This window comes from Pseudomyrmex gracilis, unplaced genomic scaffold, assembly GCF_002006095.1.
Source record: "Pseudomyrmex gracilis isolate BER0280 unplaced genomic scaffold, ASM200609v1 scaffold_164, whole genome shotgun sequence".
Taxonomy (NCBI): Eukaryota; Metazoa; Arthropoda; class Insecta; order Hymenoptera; family Formicidae; genus Pseudomyrmex; species Pseudomyrmex gracilis.
Window position 1 is genome coordinate 14,696 of NW_018020748.1, and position 22,156 is coordinate 36,851.

Below are 22,156 nucleotides of genomic sequence, written 5' to 3' on the forward strand. Positions count from 1 at the left end.
AGTATCGTGCCGAGCTTAAGAGCCAGCGTTGGCTCGATCTAATCATTAAGCATATTCGCCCAGTACTGGCTACTACTGTCGTACCAATATCGAGCCTCGTTTGCCGATATTGACCCAATACTGGGCCGTTCGTCAATTCCTACAATGGGAATAATTGTCAACGTTTTGAGTATTTTTTAAAATATTTTAGTCCCCTGATTTTACACAAACATTTGTTACAATATATTTCCTTAATCGATTTCCGAGTGGTGTCATCGGAAACGTTTATCTCAGGCTAATTTATATTCGCGCTAAATGAATTCAAATCGCGAAGACCACGGCGCATACGCCAACGTGTTTGTTCGTGATGTGAAATTTGACTCGCGGTCTCGAGACTCCGCTGCTTGAGGTAAAAGGCTGAAAGTGTCAAGCGGTGCTGTAGGGACTTTCGATTCGCATCGATGCCACGGGAGGATATCGCGGGTAGTTGTTGTTGTTGTACACACGCTTGTTCACAACTATACCACGTCCCGATTATAATCGTCATCTCGTTTTGTGCCGCGCGTTTACAGACCTCGCACATCCACACACACACTCTCTCTCTCTCTGTTCTTCCTGAGAACGCGCGACTCCGCTCCTTTCCACATGAGAATCTAGGTCGCACGGCTGCGTTCACCTTCTAGCAAAAGCAATGTCTTCCAAGGAAGGTCGTCGGTCGGTCGGTCGGTCGGTCTCGTCTGGAAAGGCTCTCATCCGAACGCGAGCGACGCTTTTCCCTTTCGTTAAATTAACCATCCGCAGCGTTCGTTAATCGTTCTCTTTCTTTCTCTCACTTTCTCTCTCTTTCTCGCTTCGATCTGTAAAGCTTTACGGTCGATCGGGAAATAAACACGACTTTCTCTTTTTCTGAGGTTGTTAATGAAATGCGCAAATTCTCGATCGGTAAATAACAGTCTGATTAATTTGTCGCTCGCATAATAGACGCGGTTGTGTAATCAAGAGGTGCAGGTTGTTTTTTCCTCAATTTTTCAGACTTGATATTCGACTCGATGTAATTTTACTATCGACAAGACGAGTATTTTATATTGTTTGCAACTAAATATGCGACACGCGTTATCGCTGAATAAGTTTTGCGCGTTCAAACGCGCGACTGTTCACGCACGCGGGTAATTAGTTTCCGGTAATTAGCACATTAAGTCCTTTCTACAGATTCGATAGATTCGAGAAACCGTGTTTCTATTTAAATATTTCTTATATTTCTCGTACTTATTTATTTTATCTGTATTTACAATAAAGTTACTGCTGTCTCGCCTTTTAAAGCACTTTCTTTTTTGTTTATAAATTTTTTACGCGTCTCTAATAAAATTATTATCGACCGACCCAGTAGTCTCGCGGCCTGAATGCCGAGGCCACGAATATTCACATTTCGTAACATAGAAATGTGAATATGTGGCCAAATTTGTTTGATCTTTTTTTCTGTAATAAAATTATTATTATTATTATTATTTTCTTTTATCGCGTTACACCAAACACATTCCTCTCTCTTCTTAAATCATTGTCATCGCTCGTATTGTTGCCGTCATTAGAAAGTGCACATCACGTGGAAAGCGTCGACTTTTATCTGATTATCCGGCACTTTTGCCTCGCGTGCGGAACGACGAGCGATTTTTCCACCGAGAGAAAATCCATTATGCGACGTATTTTAAATTAAAAAAAAAAAAGAAAGAAAGAAAAATCTGCAGACGTAGGATCTATAACATATCCCGCAAATTTTCTTCGCGTACGCGAATATTAGCGCCTGATTCACTCTAATTAGTTATCGCGAACAATTAGAAAGTGAGTCTCTCTCTCGCGCTGCGGTGTATATATACACACATATGTTGCACATGTACTTACACGTCGGCGGTTGTTGATATATCTGGGCCGCGTGTGTGCCGCTATCGCCTTGCCTCGTTATTGTGATCTGGAAAAGAGTGGAAAGGCAGTGTTTTAGATCTCCTCGCTTATAATAAGATACAATTGTGTCGGCGCTGTAACTCGCGGCATGCGCTGTTCCCCCCCGATGTCAGCCGTTGGTTGGTGAAACATGTATCGCTTCGAAATCGAACCGGCGCGTAACACACGCAATCTTGTAACGCGAACACACTTTAAATTAAATACACGTTTAGAATAGAAATTAGCACATATATACGCGAAAAAAAAGTTTTGTGCTGGAACAGCAAAGAGGATTAGTTTTACTACATGACCAGCTAGAAAAATTTGCCCATTGAAGTTTTTGTTTTTTTGGTTTGCCAACATTAAAACATTATTTTGATGAAAAACTTCAGTAGGCAAATTTTTCTTGCTGACCGCGTAACAACGAAAGCTTATTTTTTTCGCGTATTAAATTTTAATTTTCCACATTTCTTGGGAAAACGAGATTTCCCTCGAGCTGCGAAGAATTTGCTCTCAAAACCGGCGAGACAAGATTTGCGACATGAATATGGAGAATATATATCGCTTACAATGGATGAGACGCGGAAAGAAATTTGCAAACGAGAAAAGAGTCGTGGAAATATGAGAATTACGTAAAAATTGTGGATATAACAGGCGTTAGGTAAACATCGAGAAAGGAGTCTGGAAAAAGTGGAAAGTGGCAAAAAAGCGCCTTTTACCCGGTCTCCCGTGTTTATCGAGAGGTGACGGGGCAGGTTGCCACAATTGGCAGCGTGATATCATTGGATGGTGTGTCTGTTCTGGTGAAGTCATTGATGAAAGAGGCGCAAGCGATTGTGCCTCGGTCGGGAAAGAGAGAAAAAGTAGCAGCCGATTCTCCTTTGAACCATAAAACGGTCTGAAACGGATGTGCGCTCGTTACGCGTGTAATTACGAATGACGATCGACAAAACGCGATGCTTTTGCAGCGACGTCTTTAAGTGAGCGACAATTTTATCGCATTCGATCTTCAGATAAAATTTATTATTTAAATAAATAAATACGTCATTAGCATCCACCGAATATAAATAATTTTTTCTTGAATAAAATAAACACTTTTCTTTTAAGATAATTTTCCTCTCAGTGTATATAAGTAAAAAAACAATTGTACATCCCATAAGATTTAATTTTTCTATACAACATTTTTATGTGTAAAAGGGAAAATGACTCGTGAAAAAATTATTCTTCAAATACAAAACGTCCAGAGAGAACCTCTTCTTTATTTCGAAAGAAAGATCAGTTTGCAAGATGGAAGAACAGATTAATATACCTGGATGGACAAATCTCCAACACATATATTTCGCACCCAAGTATTAATTTAACGATCACCATTTGATATATTATTAGACGCGCGGCGATGATTGATCGTCATCGTCGTCGGCTAACCGCGATATGTGAAAGTCTCTCGCGAAAATGTCAAGTCCCGATTAGAATCGATCGTCTCTCGTCATCCTCCTTTTCCAGGATGTTACGAGTCGGTTTTACCTCTCGCGGTGCAAATCAATACCGACGATCGTCATTGCTATTTATAAGACAAAAAAAAAATTCACAACCTAGAAGAGCACACGAGGCATCGGATATTATCACTGGGAGAGAGAAAACGGGAAATATATTGGAGTTATAACGATCATTCGGTTTCACACAGAGAGGAAAGAAATTGTTCAAGGTCGTCGGTAAAAAAAAAAAAAACCTCACAAAACTCCGGTTTTTCTCTCGTCGACGAAGAAAGGAAATGAAGTAATAAAGTGATGATTAATTTCTTGAGTGAAACCTGACGGCTCCTTGTTTTACAAGGTTGTAAATGAATGACGAGCTGAGACGAGTCTTTGCAAACACGTATATAGAAACGACGACCGAGGGAAGCCGTTAATGGAAAAGACGTGCAACGCATCCGACGTACAACCGCGGGTAAGTTCGCTCCTAATTATGCTATTCGACGTAACACGTAATGCCACCGGTCTATTTTTAGATTAGCGACTGAGTATACACAAGTAACTCTTGTAATTGCTTTCCATCTGTCTAATACAAAACGTCCTCGTTACCGCCGTGTGTCTCGTATAGCTGGTAATTTCACGCAACAAGCAACGTCTGTGCGCGCAATCGTAATGTAATTGTAATACAAGAGACATGTTTATTAAAACTACGAGAGAGCTTTCAATTAAAAAACCGGTGTGTAAAAACTCACTTAAACCGACGGGTTTACGTATTCGTATTATGAATCGGTTNTTTTTTTTTTTTTTTTTTTTTTTTTTTTGACTTGTTTAGTAATGATCGACAGAATGACATTTGGATCTAAATTTTGAAAAATGTACGGGGAAAGGCTGATTTAAATCCGAATACGGTTGGTGTTTTTTCCGAGGTTTTCATACAACGTTAACAAATTGGAAAAAACACAACCAGCCATGTTCGGACTTTTACTGGTCTTTTATTTTTCTTTTATTTTTCCAATAATAATAATAATAATTTCTTTAACACACTAAATTAAAACACACTAATTTCTTTGACACACTAAATGTCCGGTCATCGGTCCGGCTATTAAACATTCATCTTAGGTGGTTTTTTCAGGCACGACCGATTTTAAAGAATTTTCTGTTGCCTAAATTTTCGCATCTTTTTCCTCGCGAAGGAAATCCTTAATTGAAATCCAAATTTTACATAAAATGTATCATTTCGGCGTGTTGCCAATGCGACGGAAAGTTTCCCGATCGAAGTCTTCGCAGGGAAACGCTGACGTTAGCGACGGCCGGCGCGTGTTGGTCCGCGCAATGAAAGTCGTCGAACGAGTCCACTGGTCGTTCAAGTGTAACACACGAAACGACGCAGTCCCTCTGCATTCTCTCCTCTTCCGTCCTTTTCTCTCTCTCTCTCTCTCTCTCTTTGTCCCCCGTGTATATATTCAAATGTGTTTGTAATAAAGCGCCTAAGTGAAGGCGCGAGAAAACTACGGTAGACTTTTATCGCGACTCATTATATCCCATCAATTTGATTAACTTACGAAGTAACTTTGATTAAACGTAAGTTTACGGCGGATAATTTCGCGGAATCGATTTTTTCCTGCGTGATTTAATCCTCCGGAACCGAAGACGTCGGCAGACGTCCGATTCGAACGCGGCGATACATCTCGCTAAAACGCATCGAGTTTACTCAGCCGGCGGCAAACCGAACCATATAAGGCTTCACATCCAATGAGTTCATCGAGAATCCGTTTGTGATCTTTCACAATGCTTCGCTCATCGCAAAGTGTTCACGTATGTCCCTTTATAGCAAACCGAAAAGAACAACTGAAGGATTCTCTTGTTTTCGCACCGCAATTATCCGTCGTCCGCGATTTGAATGTAAATTGACGATGATTTAAAAATTCTTATTGTCACAACATCGATTGCGATTTCCATATCGGTCGTCACAGTATTATAGAACCGATCCTTGAACGTCAAGCGGTTTAATGGGTAAATGGAGCAGTGTGTGCGCAACAGCCACCGCAACAGATAGCCGTGATCGTCGATCTAAACGTGGGCCGAGATCTCCTTGAGAGATCACCGCCCATATGATTCGCTCCTTGCTGCCTAATGCAGCAGATACACTTCGCGGCTGTTGCCACTTACTCATTCTCGATTTTCTGTCGCGCGCTTCTCCCGCGACATTGATTTGTCATCCGTGAAGCGAAACCGCGATTACGTCAGGACGTTCGAACGCGGATATTTAATGAACGAACGTTCTCCGACACGAGATATATTTTCAACAGAGAAAAATCCTTGTCTCGCGTGGTCAGACAAATTTATTCGCGATAAATTTTCGAACATCCGCGATTCTCTTCAGTCGACATCGATCGATCGAGCGTATTGCGAGACTTCGTTCGCTCGCTACTCGGATAATTTCACTGTCGATTCCTAATTTGGACTTGGCCGTCGAATCAACAAATTTACACGAAGAGCGATGCGTACAATTGAACTCTGTTATCGGTGATATTTGCACTACTACTATTTGTTCGTTTAAAGAGAAAGAGAAAGAGAGAGAGAAGTGAAGTATGTGCGTACATATTTAATTTGTAGAGATTTTTTACTTTCTCTCCGTCGGCACACCACGTGTCTATTGATTTTTCCGAAAGACTTGTTAAATAGAATGTTTGCCAGGGACGTTATCGTTGGCGAGTTTCTACGCTCTCGGGAGGGAACAGTTCACGAATTGTTGAGTTTTCTTTTAGAGATTTTTTTCATAAAACTCACAACGGAAAAGTTATGCTCACAGAAGATATATTTAGAATATATTTCTTAATTTTTTTTTTCACAGAAACGTGTTTCATTTCAAGTTGATCGCGAAAATAAAAAAATTGACGATTCTTGTTATCTAATAAATAAACCGCAATTATTTTTGCACCGACCCAATGAAGATAAATGAACCATCGAACATTTTTATTAAAACAATAATTGAAACGAAGTGTCTACGTGTGTAAGAAAACTAATAAAAAAAAATTAAAGACCACTTAAAATATTGAAAATTGTTGTAATTAAAATTTTTACATATCTAATTGCTTGTTTAATAAATGTCTGGTCAATAAATGTTGGATCATTAAGACACTTGTGATAATGTGTGTCATGTGTAATTTATATACATAATTATATACGCGACCTACTTTATGTATATAATTAACGATAAAGTCTATCGGAAATAGCTAACGTTGTCTGCTTGATTTAGCTCGGTTTCTCGATCTCGAGTTTCTGTTCTTCTGCGGCAAAGAAACGGACGGAGGGAAAACGCGTAACACCGAGCGCGGAGCGCGCATTCGTATAACGTCACTTCGTAATGTTATATCGACGCTCTTATGACTCTCGTGTCGAGTGAAATGTCTGTGGAAAGGCGGACTCCGCAGTCTCTCTCCCAGAGATCCCGAGCCGATATTTAAAAGAACACGAGGTAAAAGTGGGCGTGGCGGTTCCGAACGGATTGTCTTTCCTTCTTATATGTGCACGGGGTGTTTCGATCAAACACGACACGCGAATCCTCCTCGCGTTTACGGTTCACCGATCGAAAGAGAGAACGCGAAAATTCCGTTCTCGTCGGAAAAAAATGCTGTTGTTGCAAATCGTACGAAGACTAATTTTGCAAGACTTTGCAAAATTATTACCTCGCGCATGCACATGCGCGCACGCACGTTTTACCAAACGGAATTGTCTCGAAATTGACTTCGAGATATCGCAATCGCGTCGTGTATATTTTTTTGTATACAATAATATAACGCACGGCTGTGTGTACAACACAGTAAATGACGAGTTTAACGGAGACGCTCGGTTCGCTCTTTACGTCACCCCGTCGCGTCGTCCCTCGTCGTCGGCGGCGCGACATGCATTTCGTGCATCCTTAAGTAGTGCTTCGCGTAAACGCCGAGTTAAGACGTAATTGTCAATTATTATGTGTTACGTAACGCGGCTGAAATTAACCGCCTTCTGAATGAGTTAACGACATTAAATCCCGTCAACCTTTTATCACGACGGGAACGATCCCACGACTGTTGTCAGAAACGGTGACATAACAAAACCATCTGGCGAACGGCAGCAGCTACGGGACACCCCCGTGTGTATTCAAATATCCTGGGGAGAGCACGTCAGTTTTTGTTTACAGAGTTTCCGTGACATCGCGAAAATGTAAATACGCAATATTTTAATCGGTTTTAAATGGATGAAAAAATTTACTTTCTCCTGAAAGTTAAATAGTCTGACAGAGAGAATAGAAAAAAATCCAATCGAACATTTCCCCGTTGATAATTCGACGCACCACCAGGCGATCGGACGCGATTCGACGAGAAAAAATCTCACACGTGTGTGTGTGTGTGCGTTTCGCCGTTTAAAAATCGTTTCGAAAGCCGTCGCGCTGCTTTCTCGGTGGCGAGATTTGTCAAATTTTCACCGACGATTTAAATAACAAATTTATATCGCCGTTTAACGCCGGTGTAATTTAAGAGATGACGCTTGATTAGAACTAGTGTATGTGCGCGCGCACGCGCGCGCGCCAACAAAGAATTACATAATGTGCAATCGCATATTCAACCAGCACGTGTGTTGCACGCACAGGAGAAAGTGTATACACGTACGCGTATATATTTTGTGGTCACCATTCGCACAATGTCCGAAATGACAATGCGCATATTCTATTCTTGATTACGTGTCATTGTTGACATCTCGACGTTGCGAGTCCAAGAACTAATCATTATTATTTTTTTTTTTTTTCATACATTCATTGCAGAAACGTTCAACTTCAATCGTATTTTTCTTTGCGCATCAGTATTGTTGTGTAAGATCTTGAAATAGCGTGTAATATAAAAAAAAAACACATTGCCGTTTAATTTAATAGCATATGTGACTTTTTTAATTTAACACACCGTGCTATTTTAATTTAATTTTTTATATACTTTTTATAGTCAGCGAGGAATGTGAAAAGAGAGAAGTAAGATGACAGAATCGTGTGCCTCGTTTGTTCAAGGTGAATTTCTTAGACGCGCAACGTAATTGTATTGTAAACAAGCTTTTTGTGTTTACTCACCATCAGGAATGCCAGTGCGACCCCTCTCCAGTCCATGGCTAAAATAAAAGAGAAAGTCTTATTAATAATTGGGTCGAACTCCCGCGCGCGTACAATCGACCGCGCAAACATCGCCCCCCCTCCCTCTCTCGAGAGGCGGCAAATTTTCAAAAATTTTTGTTTCTCACGCACGATCGCGCGCTTGTTCGAATATTCTTCTTTAATCAGAAGAAAAAATCACTTAGAATTAACAAATTTAACGAGATAGTTTGATTTTTTTTTAGTCTAAGAAAATGTTTTCAAGAAATAAAATCAATTTGCAAGTGTGATGAATTGTAAAATGCGTAAATAATTCAAAACGTACTTTAAAACAACGTTAATCAAGAATCAGACTCAAATGCAAATTCCGTTCTTTTCCCGAACTTGAGCTCTTCTAACTTTTCTCTGTTCCGTTTCGCTAGATTTTATTTCTCCCATTAATCGCATCCAATTTTTATTCGAATAAATTCCCCCCAAGCACAAGACTCTAGCATTTGTTTTTCGTTTCATTCTAACGCGTTATAATACAACGAAGAGACTCGTATCTCTTCGTTTCTACCTTACGAATTGCGGTTTGCGGATGTTCAAAAAAAAAGGACGACAGAACGCGACATCGCATCGTGACGTCATCATTCGCGAGGGTTAAGGCCGACGGACGATGATGCACGTTTTCAGGCGGGTTAGTATAACCGAGGCGTTCGTTCGGATGCTCGCGCCTATAGTTCGCCGAGAAAGTGACATGCTCGTTCGCAAAGGCGATGGCGACGGCACTGCACGCAAGATGCAACGTTTGCTTTTTTGGCACACACACCAAGAGGCGACGAAACACGGTCAATCTCGACCGCAGTCTTTGTCCGGATCACTGACGGCCGGACGCGCGTCACCTTGGCGTGTCTCTTCCAGTAACTGGCGCCGGATGTAACACCGGAAGCGTGCGCCCCGCGCGATCGACGAGACCGTGTCTCGTTGACGTCTCGCGAGGAGGATCTACCGTAATTCACGCGGATTTCTTTTTTCATGTTATTTGACAGATCAGACAAATAGGATCGCGATCAGTAACGGGAATATTTCGCGAGATGCTTACAGTTGTATTCGATAAATTAAAAATTGGTTTTGAGAACCGTTTTTTCAAAACAACATGAACTGTGTCTTTTGAAAGATACGAAAGAAAATATTTTGATGGAGTTGATTATTCTCGAAAAATAAAATTATTCAAATAAAATATACTATGCGGAGATATTTGCTCATTGCTCTACAAATATAATTAATATGATTAGAATCTTGTTTGAGAAAAATAATTTATATACAATTATTTGAGGAATTCGTCGACGAAGATATGATTTGAGCAACGGATGTAGATAGTTTGACACAACGGAAACAGCTGTCGCACAGGTGATTTAAGGTTTCGGTTTGCGCGCAGGAGGGAGTTACGACAATCGAAAAATTCAAGGACACTGTAACGAGCGGTAGAATTTACGTGGAAGCAATTTGTTCACGTCTATGAAAGTTTTCTTTTTTTTTTATTTTTTATTTATGTTTTTTTTTTTATTAAAATACGCGCGCGAGTTCTTTCACTGACGTAAATCAATTTAACGCATTTGCCTTCGTATTGTCACAAAATTATACAAAATGAATTTAATATTGTACGTATGAACTGCGCGGATAAGTGACTTCGACGCGTTTAAGTCACCGGAGATTTCAATGCCTGTACGGCAATGCCGTTTATGTACTTGCGCAATCCGTGGGTGATTGTCACTTAAATTCAGAAAGTAAATCTCGCGCGCGGATAATTTGAAAAATAAATCTGTCGTTTTAAACGTGACGTTTCGCGTTGTGTGACTAACTAATTTTCCGGTTGTTGAAATTGCTTTTTTTTTTTTTTATTTAGTAAACGGGACTTAAGAAGCAGTTTGATCTACACAGCTCTACACGGCGCGATTCGAACCTTGATACGTACATTTATTGAGTGAAGTTCGCCCACAACGCGATGCGCCGACGAGATCAACGGACAGGCGGAGCCTTGTGCTCGTTTCCGTTATATTAATGTCATTCTCAAAGTAATTATTATCTGGCATTTATTGATCACGCGTTCTTTTGTTTATTCGGATTTACCGTTCGAATAATAAAGTAAAACCATTTTGAAAATAATCTTTGCAGAAATATATCCGTTCGATGTAAATAAATCTAACACCAGGCGTCGCTCACGCCCTTGAACGACCGTTGCACGAATTTGTTTGAAAAACCCGAGATCCTACTTTTTTGAGAAAAAAGTCTAAACGATCAACATTTTTCCATAAGATTATTAAAACTAAAACTATAGATATTTTTAGAACTCAAGATATTTTTATGCCAATCAGCGTTATAAAATATCGCATGTATAATAACAGGAAGAAAAATATATTTAAAAAAAGCTGATTGTTTCGAAACTTTTATGTACTTTACTGGTACAAAATCTATATCGTTTCAATTTCATTAGATTTTTTTAGTTTCTGTATAACTTCACTTGTGTAAATATTTTATTCTATAATTATTATTTTAATCCAGCCAGTACTTGTCTCCGCTTTTATTTAATTCTCTCCAAAAAATATATTTACTCAAAAATATATATTTTTTCCACGCGTGTAATGTAATTGAGACGATATTAAATATCATTTTCAACGTAGAGAAAGTGCAATTTCAGACTTTCCTTCGGAAAAAAAAAAAAAAAAAACAACGATTGAAAAATTCTCACCTGCTGCTCCTTTTCCGAATCCTCCGAGAATAATTCCAGATTATGCTCGTGCGCGCGCGCGCGCGCGAGATACTGAACGGTAACGGAGAGAATTCCTTTCTTTCTCTCGCGAATTCGCCGACTCTCGTGTGACAAGTGCGAAGGAAAGTGGCATAAATCACACGCCGAAAGGGAAGTCGTCGAAAGGATCAATCGGCGATCTGATCGATCATATCTCAGCTTCGGTGTATCGTCGGCGATTTTGCCGAGTGTCGAAAACGCGTCCTCGCCGGCCACAAAATCCAGCTCTTGCACGTCGACATCCCAAAAAGGGGTGTTGCTATCCTCCACTTTTCGTTTCTCTCTCCTTCTCTTGCTTCTTTCTCTCGATTTCGCACTAGCCGGTTTTATAAATTTTACTTTTTTGTCCACGCGAGTAAAATCTCACGCTTTTTGACGCGCGCGGGGATATTCGCCGCTCTTCTTCTCTTTCGGTCGATCAAAACGACGCGCGCGCTCGCGCGCGCGTTTTTCGAACGCCGCGACTTTTTCGAAGAGACCAGTTTTCGCGCGTGGAAGGCGTTCCGGAACCAACACACGAAGTTGCACGAATCCTCGTTGGTCGTTTCACTCTCTCGACAAGTCTCTCGATCGCGCGAAGAGTTCGTTCGCGCGCGAGTATCACCGTATTATTTCATTTCTTTTTTAAACGAGTATTCGAGAAGTACGTACTTGTGTGTGTTCGATAAATATATATATATATATATATAAATACGCGCACGCGGAATATCACATTGTAAATTTAATATCGAAGCGTCTACCTTCGCGATCGAGTCGTTGCTGTTCGCGTCGCGAGCGCATGTCTCCCGCCCATCCTTCGTTTATTTTCGTTCGACAAATTGTTTTTTTCCTCGTTTCTCTCGTCCCGTTCCCTTTGTGTTCCGTTGTTTTTATTCCGACGACGCTGCACCGCACCTGCTGGATCCACGGTGCTCCATCAGGATCGGTCGAGCGTGAACCAAAGTGTCGTAACGCGAGAAACGAAGTCCGTCACGACGGACGCGAAGTCTGAGACTGAACGAACGAAACGTTCGGCTCGCGGCGCCGCGCTTCGTGCCTCGTCGGCGCGCGAGACGGAGAAAGAGGCGGGAGAGAGAAACGAACGAACGCTACGGCGAGAGAAAGAGAGAGAGAGAGAGAGAGAGACAGAAACAAATCTGACCGCACGCGTGCGAGAGAAAGAAACGAAATGTATCGGACGAAGACGAAGAACATCCAACTATGTGAGAGGGAGAGAGAGAGAGAAAACAAAATTAATTGGAGACGCGAGAGAGAAAGAGAGAAGATAATGTAAATTGCAATTTTTAACGTCTGAGAGTAAAAAGGATAGAAGATCGGAATGATCGCGTGGGCAGGTGGTAGAAAAAGAGGGAGTTCTGCATGAGAACCGCTTTTTCAAGAAAGACGAGGAAAGATAGGAAAGAAAGGAGACAAGAAACAAAGAGGAAGTGGGAGAAAGAGAGCGAGAGAGAGAGGAATAGAGATGGAAATAGAGAAGGTCGCGTTCTTTCTCTCTTTCTCTCGTTCGATCAGACGTCACACGGCCGCTCTGTGCGAAAGGATGCTGCAGAAACGTCAGAAACGCGGTGGGAGGATGAAGAGACGCGCGATAGCAAAGCGACCCCTAGAAGAAGAAAGACAGAACGAGTTTACGTCATCGTCTGAATTGGTTTATGCTGTCATCGTCTCGCAATGGTCCCTTTAAGGGTAGAGAGAAATTTCTTCTTGATACTTTTTTTTAAATAAAACATTGCATTATTTTTCCATGAGATTGAACTTGAAATAAATCGCAGAGAGAAAGAGAGAGAGAGAGAGAGAGAGGAATAATTTCTTTTGTGAAAAAAAAATTATCTATGTGACGTACACATCTATGTACGTAATTTTTAAATGGTTGAGCATTTTTCGAAAAATTAAAAATATTTTGTATGGCTCCTTCTCTACTTTACCATTTATTTTTCACAATATTGATGTTCGTCTAATAACACTACTTTTCCAAGCGTGTTTATGTGCAAATTGTCTGACAGCTTCTAATTAATTTTGCGATCGTTGTTGCGGCTGTTCGTGTTGTGATCCTTGTCGAATTTATCGATTATGTCGAGACGCATGAAGGATCCGACGATGGACCGAGCCGCGGAAGCTGCTCTACTAGCTGCTCTACTAGCGAGTCTGCCCTCCACAGAACTCGTACCGCTGCTCTGTGAGATTTTAACAGGTTTCGTTACTGCCCAAATATTGATGGCAAATTTGAATTCGGCTACGAACGCTTCCCACGGTGTGATCCTTTCCTTCACTGCGACCTGTCGGACGTTCCAAAGAAATTCGCAAATAGCGATGACAAACGAAGCAGCGCAACCGCAGATCAATACAAGGAACACACCGCCGACGTTTGCCAGTCCAAGTTCTGCGCTCGAACTTGAGCTATCTGTCTCGTCTTTTTTGCACAATCCACCGCCTTTCTCGATCCACCATGTTTTCTTCAGAGTAGACAAAACGCCTTTTTCGCCTAATGACAAGATTGCACTGTTGATCAGAGTGCGATACGGGGAATCTATAAAAAATCATAAAAGTAAAACAGACTGCCTCTCGTACATATCAAATTAGTTGACTGCGACACGACAAAACTCAAGTCAAAAATGTATGTACTCACTTCTAGGTAGCGCTATTCCGTATCCTTTGTTGTCGATGAGGCCTCCTATTTTCTCGATCTCACAGTTACGTTCCATTTTGTACTCGATGGTGGTGCTCTCCATCAGAAATGCGTAAGTCCTCTTGCTTTTTACAACACGGTCGACTCCTGAGTGAAAATTCCAAAGAATGAAAGTAAAAAGAGAAATTATACAAAAGAAGAAACTAGAGTTTTTTTTTTTTTTTTATCTTGTGCTTTCGAGTCATTTACCCTCATCGTTGGTCTTGGTGAAGACGCTCGGTCTAGCTTCCTTCATGGCGGCGTACATCCGTTGATAAGTTGAGTAATTCGAGTGTTCGAAGAAAGACGACGTCGAGCCGCCTTCGATGCAACCGTACTTGATCTTCGTCTGCTTAGCCAGATCTTCCACATTTCCGAATACCGTGTCCATGTTAGCTACGGTTAGAAAAGCAGCGAGATTTGCCGTATACGAGCTGATCATGATCAATGTGAAGAACCACCACATGGACGCCAACATTCTGATACTGGGTGCTCTGAAGATAATCTCAGTTTGTTTTAAGTGAATTTTGATATTTCAATGAGTTTTGTTTGGGGTTTGTTCTTTAATAATTAAGATACATTCAGAGAAAATGCGTACTTCGGTAAAATATCAGAACCTTGCTGCATAAGAGACCCGATGGTCAGCCATAGGCTATTCTTCAGATCGAAGTTGTTTTCCAATTCCTCGGGATCGGCATTGCAGGGATGGGGATTGTCCCATTCAGCGGGTGCCATTCTCGCTTGAAAAAATAACATTAATGATACGATAAGATAAGCTGTTGCCATGTAAATCCAAACGTCCGCGCTCAATGGGCTGAGAAAACTGAAAAGATCCGGTACTTTGTCTTCCGGCTTGCTAAATACGATGCTGATACCTAAAAATTTAAAATAGATCAGTAATTTAGCTTTCTGATAACACAAACAAATGCCGATATTTCGTCACAATAAAAAAAACAACATAATTTCTTTATATTTAAAACTCGCCTAAGTTCATGAACGGCATGGAAAAGTCGACAGCGGACTCTCGCTCGTAGGTAATCGTCAGATCGCAAATTGCGAGATCGGCCTCCTGCAAAATAAGCAATTATATGTAAAAATTTTCTATATTATTTTTGTTGAGCCTTGATTTTGTTGAGTCTTGTGAAATTAAAAAAGAAAACCAAAGGAAATTCAAGATCCTACATACGCGATCTAGAAGACGCCTGATAAGTCCGTTCCATGACTTTTTTTTGTCGTCATATTTGCCGTATTGCCCATCGGGAACCAGTTCGAATTGATATTTGAAACGTAAAATATTCGCAATATTTTCGATCAGATCGATGCAATATCCCTCGTAGCGTCTCTGATCGATCAAAACGCCGCGATTGCTACCATCGACAACTTCCATAACATAAGGAGCACCCTTAAATACAAATAAAATTGCACATATTCGTTACATCTACAAAAAGATAATAACATTACGTACTATTCTTGTGGTGATAATAAACAATTTCTCTTGAATGGACTTGGTCAAGTAAATCTCAAGTTCTTCCTTATTTTCCTTAAGGCTCACTTTAGTTTCAGGACTCCAAGAACCAAGTTCCACAGGTTTCGGACGTCGAAAATCAAATATCTTGATGGTGAAACCTCGTCGGCGACCAAACTCGTCAAAATCCATCATTCCCGTCATTTTCCCCGTCTTCGATATCTACGACGAAAATCCTTAATTAAGTTATTTCTCGCATAATAAAATGATAAATTAAATTGTCAGCATCAAACAAAATTTGTATAAGATCGGTGTTTTTTTCGACAAATTCCCCTATCTATATTTTTTCTCTATTTATATTTTTCACAATTACTTCTTTCATAACGGCGCTAATGTTCGGTCCTGCATGATACTTGGTACTTTCGTCGCAGGATAATTGCAAAGGATCGATGAGCACATCGTCCTCGATCATCCTTGCGTTTAACACTTCCATCGCTTTGCTTACCAAAAACACAGCGTCGTAAAGAACCGCTGAGTTCATCTGCATCAAAATTGCAAACAACAATTCATCATGATGGCAATATAATATACAGTATTTCGCTAAACGAGATATTAAAATATTGATCAAGAGATCTCAATTCATTACCCAGTTAACTCCTTCAACACTATCTTCAAAGTTTTCTTTTAAACTAAGCCCAGTTATGTTTGTGGTGATGTTTTCACTTTTGACATCGTAGATAGGCAAGTTGGGCGAATCCTACAAAATCGGAACGCTTTTGCTAATTTGTAAAAAATTATATTTTGTGCGAATCTCTTTTCTATTTAATTATTTTCGATGTCGAAATTTAACTGCAAGATTAATTAATTATCGCCCGTGGAAAAACAATTTATTTCTTTCTTTCGTATTACGTACAACAACAAAACAGTAGTGTATTACCAGATAGGTCAATATAAAATTGCAATAATCCGCTAACAGCTTGACCTGCCTCGCCTGCATGAGAACATCCATGAGTTTTTTGGGATCAACGTCGATAATTATATTGCAAACCGACAACGAGCGTATCTCCTTGAGTATGGAACGATAATCCGGTCCTTCGCTTAGCTGACGTATTGTAATGGGATCGTCCTTTTTTCGTTTCAGAGTCAACGTTTTCTGTAGACGCGATAATCCCTCGTCGTCTTCGTAAATCGCGATAAAGTTTTTCCAACCCAGTGACTCGATCACATCCGCGATAGCCTGCGTGCAGTTTTGTCAATTTTATTTTTTTAACTTTTATAATATTTAAAAATCAGAGAAAACTATAAGATTCCGTTTTTTTTTTTTCTAACTTAATGCGAAAACTAAATTACACAATTTTCATTCGATTTAATCGGGATCGAATCCCGCAAATACACCAAAATACACCACGTCGGTGGTTACTTCGATTTGTTCGACGAACTTTTTTTTTTTTATATGACTGCAAACCTGACTGATCATTTCGCTGTCCGGAAACACATTAATGGTCATAGGCGATAGATTTCTCTCCTCCGGCGATCCCTCGTTTTCCCGCCAGACAAAATCGATATGCGGTATGTCGTATCTGGCCGCAATGCTCGCGACTATTCCCCGAGTGTACGGACTGGCTGGTCCGAAAATCGCCGCCACACCTTCCTGAAGCAGCTCGCAGACTGCGCAGAAAAAGAGACAATTTCTAACAAGCGAAAGTAAAAAACAAATTAAATGGCGAAATTAATTAGATATTCACCAGCCGCGCGAGTTTTGAAACTGTCAGTTCGGTCTTCAATGTAAACAGTAACGTTCGTGAACTCAAATGCTGGCGCAATGAATTCATACTTCATATTTATGTTCGTGTCGGCAATTGCTTTCACGAACGCAACCATGTAATCCTCGTCACCTTGGTGAAAAATGCCACCTGAAAGATGTTTTACATTAGAAATCTAGAAAGACTAGTCAAAAAAAAAAAAAAAAAACGACACTTGAGTTTCTCACCGATTTTTATGGGTCGCACGACGCCATAACTGCGTGCCGCTATTGCCAGCACAATTGCGAGCAAAAGAACTCCCGATCTCTCTCTCGGATTCATTTCGGTGTGATCTGCAAAGTAGCACTTCAGTTACTTGCGCGTTCTGCCGCTTTTTTTTTTTTTGTTTTTGACTACACTGATTATTTTTGCGCGCCTAAGTTTCTCGGAAACTAATTCGACGTTTTCAACGGCGATCGCATCGTCGCAACAACAACACTGGTGAGGTGTGTATTTAAGATCGAGTTGTTGGAAGATCAAAATTAGACTGTGCGCTCGTACGTGCATCACATTTTTCCTCATCGATCTTACCTGTAGTTCTCGCATTGAAAATGCGCGTTTGCCAGATAAACTCTTTCAACGGAAACTAACGCATCTGAAATTACTCGTTGCGTAAACGCGCGGAAAAAAAAACAAAAACAAAAACAAAACAAATTTTTGTCTCGCAGAATTTCTGGAATTTCAGTTCGACGAAACGCGGAGTAACGTGCGATGGAACTTTTCCCAAACGTTTTGGGTGCCTCGCTAAATTTAGAATCATCCTACATTCGTTTGTCCTTACCATCGACCACGGACTTAAACATTTCGAGACGAAACACGTTTAATTCTCTCGCATCAAAAATCCGTGTTTTTGTTCTATACATTATAAAAGTGTCTCAATCATATATTAAAAATATTGACCCAGATAATTGTGCTAAGAAAATGGATGCTCTTAGATTTTTTTATACTTATGTAAATGTGAAAAAAATCTCACGACGAAGTCACGCATGCGCGAGTGACATCAGCGAGGCTCGCCACACTCGTACACGCGTGCGGTATTCGGGATGTTTTTTCAGAGAATAATCAAAGTCGATTGTTAATTAACAATTGCACTCGAAGTAAATAAAATATAAAAGATTATAAAGTATTGTAAATATAAAGATATTGAGTTTATCCGCAATTTTTGTGCAAAAAATATATATTGAATTTTATAAACGGTCGTAAAAAAAAAATAAAAACTGACTGTTACATTTGTAAATTTCCTGTCGGTTATGATATAAGATAATATTATTATATTGAAATATGAAATATTGAGATATAACAATATTATCTTACCGCCATTTCCCTTTAACTTTTTCCATTTTCTCCGTAGAAACGAGATATATCCGCGACTGAGCAAGCACTTCTGCTAGATGTTCTATGGAGCGCATGAGCAAGTCCGTCCCTTTAAATAAAGATGGCGAGCCGCGTTAATCCTCGGCCAGTTTGTGTCGTTCTCAGTGACACTATTGACACTGGTTCTCGATCGATCAAGGATGCAAGATGTCGAATGTCAGACGCTACCATCGCTAATTACATCAACGGGAAATTGCTTGGCAAATTGACGTTGTCGGTTCCTTCGAGATGAGGGATGATTGTGATCTCGCCGCGGTGTACAAAAAATATTTGGCGACCGGACCGTTCGTGATGCGAAGAGAAAATTGAAGAGTTCGAACGTGATGAGGCGCGAGAGACCGATTTTCTCGTGTCTCATTGCGACTTTCCGCGAGGTGAGAGATGGTCGTCCATGTGTTTCTGCGATCATCGTGGATCATGCGTAAAAGAGACGCGTGCGAGAAGAACGAATGGCTGATGGATGCGGACGCGTCAACAGCTCGTCTGAAAAACAGAAAGGAGAAAAAGATTTATTTAAAATTGTTGGGATGTCGTTGATGTTGTCGGAGATCTTGCTTCTTGCGTGTTTCGTTTTGTCCGACGCGCGAAATCCGATCACCACTTACTCCAAGACCACGGTGCAACACACGAAGACGTCCAAGTCAGTGGACACACCGTACTCGATGTTGACGACTATCGATCAAAATCATCAGACGCCGCGATACGAATCGAAGTACAACCGTAACGTCGATCATAGTCACAGCGAGCAGAACGGTCAGAGACAAGATGAAGAAGAAGAAGACGAAGAAGAGGAGAAGGCGAAGCCGCGGCAACATCCGTACACCGAATACACCTGGGAGATCAATCAAATAAATCCGTGGTTGTCGGCTTGCGATCTCGCGGGACCAGATCCCCCGGATCTTCGAGGCGAATGTCGCCCGTCGCAGATGTTCGACTACGTCCAGTGGTGTCCAATGTCGTGCCCAAAACTGGACGAGAACATCGCGGATTTTACTTCCAGTAAAACTTCCGGCAATAAGGAGAAGAAGCAAAGGAAGTGTCTCTCTTATCTGGATGAGTCGTATAAAAAGAAAATTTGCAGGGACGACGACACCAGGGAAAAGAGATACAATTCCACAAGCAAGCTGCGTCTACGGCACTGTTGCCACCATTCGGTGGTTAGTGCCTTGGCGCCGGGCAAAGACGGTCCACTCGAGGACGTACTGAAGGGCGGACTTAAATGCGAAGCCGTTCTGGACAAACTGATGGCCGTTGATGATATGACGGCACGAATAATTTGCGAATTTGAGGAAGTGATAGGCCGGTTCGATTGTCGCCAAACATACTCTGTGGTGCACAACTGCTCGCACTGTCTGGTAAGATCTATAGACAGTATCGTGTATATATTTTGTATCGTGTGTTTGTTGGACAATTGAATTTAATTAGCGGATATGTTCAAGCACTTGTTTAATGAAATTCGATAATTTTGCTTACAGGACTCGTACAGAAAATGGATTTGCAGTGTCATGGTACCTTATTTTGCCCACGACCCAAAAGACGCGACTACTCTGACTGTTAATTGGACCAGAATCAGACCTTGCCGATCAGTGTGTTACAAAGTGGAGCAAACCTGTCCTTACTTGGTGCCTACTGATCGTGCTCCAGCACTTTCTACGCAATACGCGGGCGAAGGCACTTTCCTTTGCCAAGGTGAGAAAAGAAAGCAATCAAACTGAACACTTGGATCATACTTGGAACAAATTCATACATATATCGTGAGTGACATTTGATAATTGTTTCAACGTCTATGTACATGCGTTTCAGACCCAGATATACCTGAGGCTGGCGAGCAAGCCGTGAAGTCCCTGCACAGTAACAAAGGCGAATGCTGTTATAGATTGCATGACATTTTCGATACAGGAATACGCGCTAATTGTTCAGAGCCGTGGAAAAACGGCAGAGTCAACGATCCGCCCACAGCGCCCCATTGCACAATTGCCATAAGTGAGTACAATGAGAATTTTTTTCTCAATCGGGGCTCGGAATTGTAAAATGTCAATAACTCTTTTTTTTTTCTCTGCTCGCAGGTTCGAGCTTACAGGTGAGCGGTATCCAGGAACCGTTTTGCGGACAGGGTCGCGTTGGTGTAGTTTTAAAAAAGAACGTAACATTCTCATCCAGCCCGAGTTTGCTGACTGTTCAACGATTCGTCTGGATTTGGATCTTGTTCTCCGTCCCAGCAAACGTTCTATGGGACTATTAATTTTCTCACAAAAACCATGTGTATATAAGATATAGAGAATGTGTTTATAATATACATAAAGTTATTTGTTATAAAAATTGTTGTCAAAGAATTAAGAAAAATTATGTCAAAGTTAAGTGTGGCTGTTGAAAAGTAAGTGTAATAGCTAAAACGTGCCAAGATCACGTTTCATTAAACAATTTGCTTTAATTTTGACTATTTTTCTCGCAAGCGTTTGTTTTGTTTTTTGTTTACAACCAGTGTATGATGTCAATAATAGGACACACCTCACGGCAAGATGTTTATTGCCTAAAATTGGTTTCAAGTTGTCGCAATATTGATGCAGAGCAAATTGTTAACCACATTACACGTAAAAATATTCTACACATTTTGTTTAACGATTACTCCAAATGTTTAAATTGATTATTAAATTATTGAATTTTCTTTCTTGCCGTGACTGTTTAAGCACTGACTTTGTTTCTCTCTAGAATATTTCTGTTAAATCAATTATTGAATGGTTAGTTCAAACAATTGCACAGAATATTCAATCTTCTCGTCATTAAAATGTTGTCTTGATGAAAAACAATGTTTATTGACACGGGTATAGTTTGTCAATTAATCAACTGTGAGAGAAAGTTAGAAGTTTACTCGGTAATAAAAGAAAAAACTTGTGATGTATGATGATGTAATACACCGAAAATTTTGTAATAGAAAATTGACGAATAGACAATTTATGTGACGGAAAAGTGACTACACGTATATACACCCCCAAATATACACCCGTATTTTTTTTTTTAACTATTATTAAAAATCTTGCGATGTTTTTCAGTGGTAAAACTGTTGAAGTTTTAATTTCGGATTTAAATTAGACGATGAAAGGGGGGATCTCATGGAAACGGTGAAAGGAAGAGCGATAAAAAAAAACAAAGCAAAAATACAACGGAGAGATAGATAGAGAGAAAGAGAGAGAGAGAGAAGTTCAGTACGCGGAGAACGATGAAGTCCCGTGAAACACTTTCTCAGCGGCCACGGCGACTGCAACGTGACTTGCCGTACCACGTGACTCGCGCGTCCAATTGGGTCGACCGCGGATCGACGGTCACGTTGCAGTCGGTATGGCTCGACCATCCCGCATGTCTCTGCACGCTACCCCCCTCGTCTTCGGTATCCCGCGATTAATGCGTTTGCATATGCGAGTGACTGCTAGAACGGTGCGGTGTGGTTTTTTTCTCGTGCTACCGTGGAGTAAGATAAAGTAAAAAAAAAAAAAAAAAAAAAAAAAAAAACGTAAACGAAAGAAAAAAGAGAAAACGCAAAATCGGCGCGTCGGGGG

At 40.6% G+C, this 22,156-nt stretch overlaps 2 protein-coding genes and 1 long non-coding RNA gene across 8 annotated transcripts in view; 1 reads left to right on the top strand and 2 right to left on the bottom strand.

The window, feature by feature from the left end:
- Nucleotides 1–1,874: 1,874 nt before the first annotated feature.
- Nucleotides 1,875–12,312, bottom strand: LOC109857574. The gene is made up of 3 exons (XR_002250516.1): nucleotides 11,237–12,312; nucleotides 8,488–8,525; nucleotides 1,875–1,942 (listed from the first exon to the last, which is right to left on the bottom strand). It is a non-coding gene; the product is annotated as an uncharacterized LOC109857574 (long non-coding RNA).
- A 13-nt stretch (nucleotides 12,313–12,325) lies between these two features.
- Nucleotides 12,326–22,156, bottom strand: part of LOC109857566 (glutamate receptor ionotropic, kainate 2-like) — an 11,362-nt gene continuing 1,531 nt past the window's right edge. Inside the window, exons 1-15 of one of the 6 annotated variants that reach the window (XR_002250513.1) lie at nucleotides 18,543–18,631; nucleotides 17,417–17,521; nucleotides 17,172–17,339; nucleotides 16,892–17,094; nucleotides 16,364–16,663; nucleotides 16,073–16,183; nucleotides 15,800–15,967; nucleotides 15,427–15,648; nucleotides 15,148–15,363; nucleotides 14,946–15,030; nucleotides 14,560–14,836; nucleotides 14,172–14,455; nucleotides 13,923–14,069; nucleotides 13,222–13,823; nucleotides 12,326–12,899 (exon numbers count right to left, since the gene is read on the bottom strand). Coding sequence is in view for 1 of the 6 variants with exons in the window: in XM_020434015.1 (XP_020289604.1) it covers nucleotides 13,303–13,823; nucleotides 13,923–14,069; nucleotides 14,172–14,455; nucleotides 14,560–14,836; nucleotides 14,946–15,030; nucleotides 15,148–15,363; nucleotides 15,427–15,648; nucleotides 15,800–15,967; nucleotides 16,073–16,183; nucleotides 16,364–16,663; nucleotides 16,892–17,094; nucleotides 17,172–17,339; nucleotides 17,417–17,521; nucleotides 18,010–18,031 (2,829 nt within the window). In the remaining 5 variants the exon portion in view is untranslated. Of the gene's footprint in view, nucleotides 12,900–12,986; nucleotides 13,824–13,922; nucleotides 14,070–14,171; nucleotides 14,456–14,559; nucleotides 14,837–14,945; nucleotides 15,031–15,147; nucleotides 15,364–15,426; nucleotides 15,649–15,799; nucleotides 15,968–16,072; nucleotides 16,184–16,363; nucleotides 16,664–16,891; nucleotides 17,095–17,171; nucleotides 17,340–17,416; nucleotides 17,522–17,759; nucleotides 17,951–18,009; nucleotides 18,070–18,542; nucleotides 18,632–22,156 lie in introns of those variants that run through there. The other 5 variants (XR_002250511.1, XR_002250514.1, XR_002250512.1 and 2 more) reach the window with 5 other exon arrangements.
- On the top strand, nucleotides 19,041–22,109 carry LOC109857571. Its single transcript, XM_020434021.1, has 4 exons — nucleotides 19,041–19,957; nucleotides 20,078–20,291; nucleotides 20,406–20,585; nucleotides 20,669–22,109. Exons 1-4 carry the CDS (start codon nucleotides 19,052–19,054, stop codon nucleotides 20,842–20,844), a joined length of 1,476 nt encoding a protein of 491 aa, XP_020289610.1. The 5' UTR covers nucleotides 19,041–19,051; the 3' UTR covers nucleotides 20,845–22,109.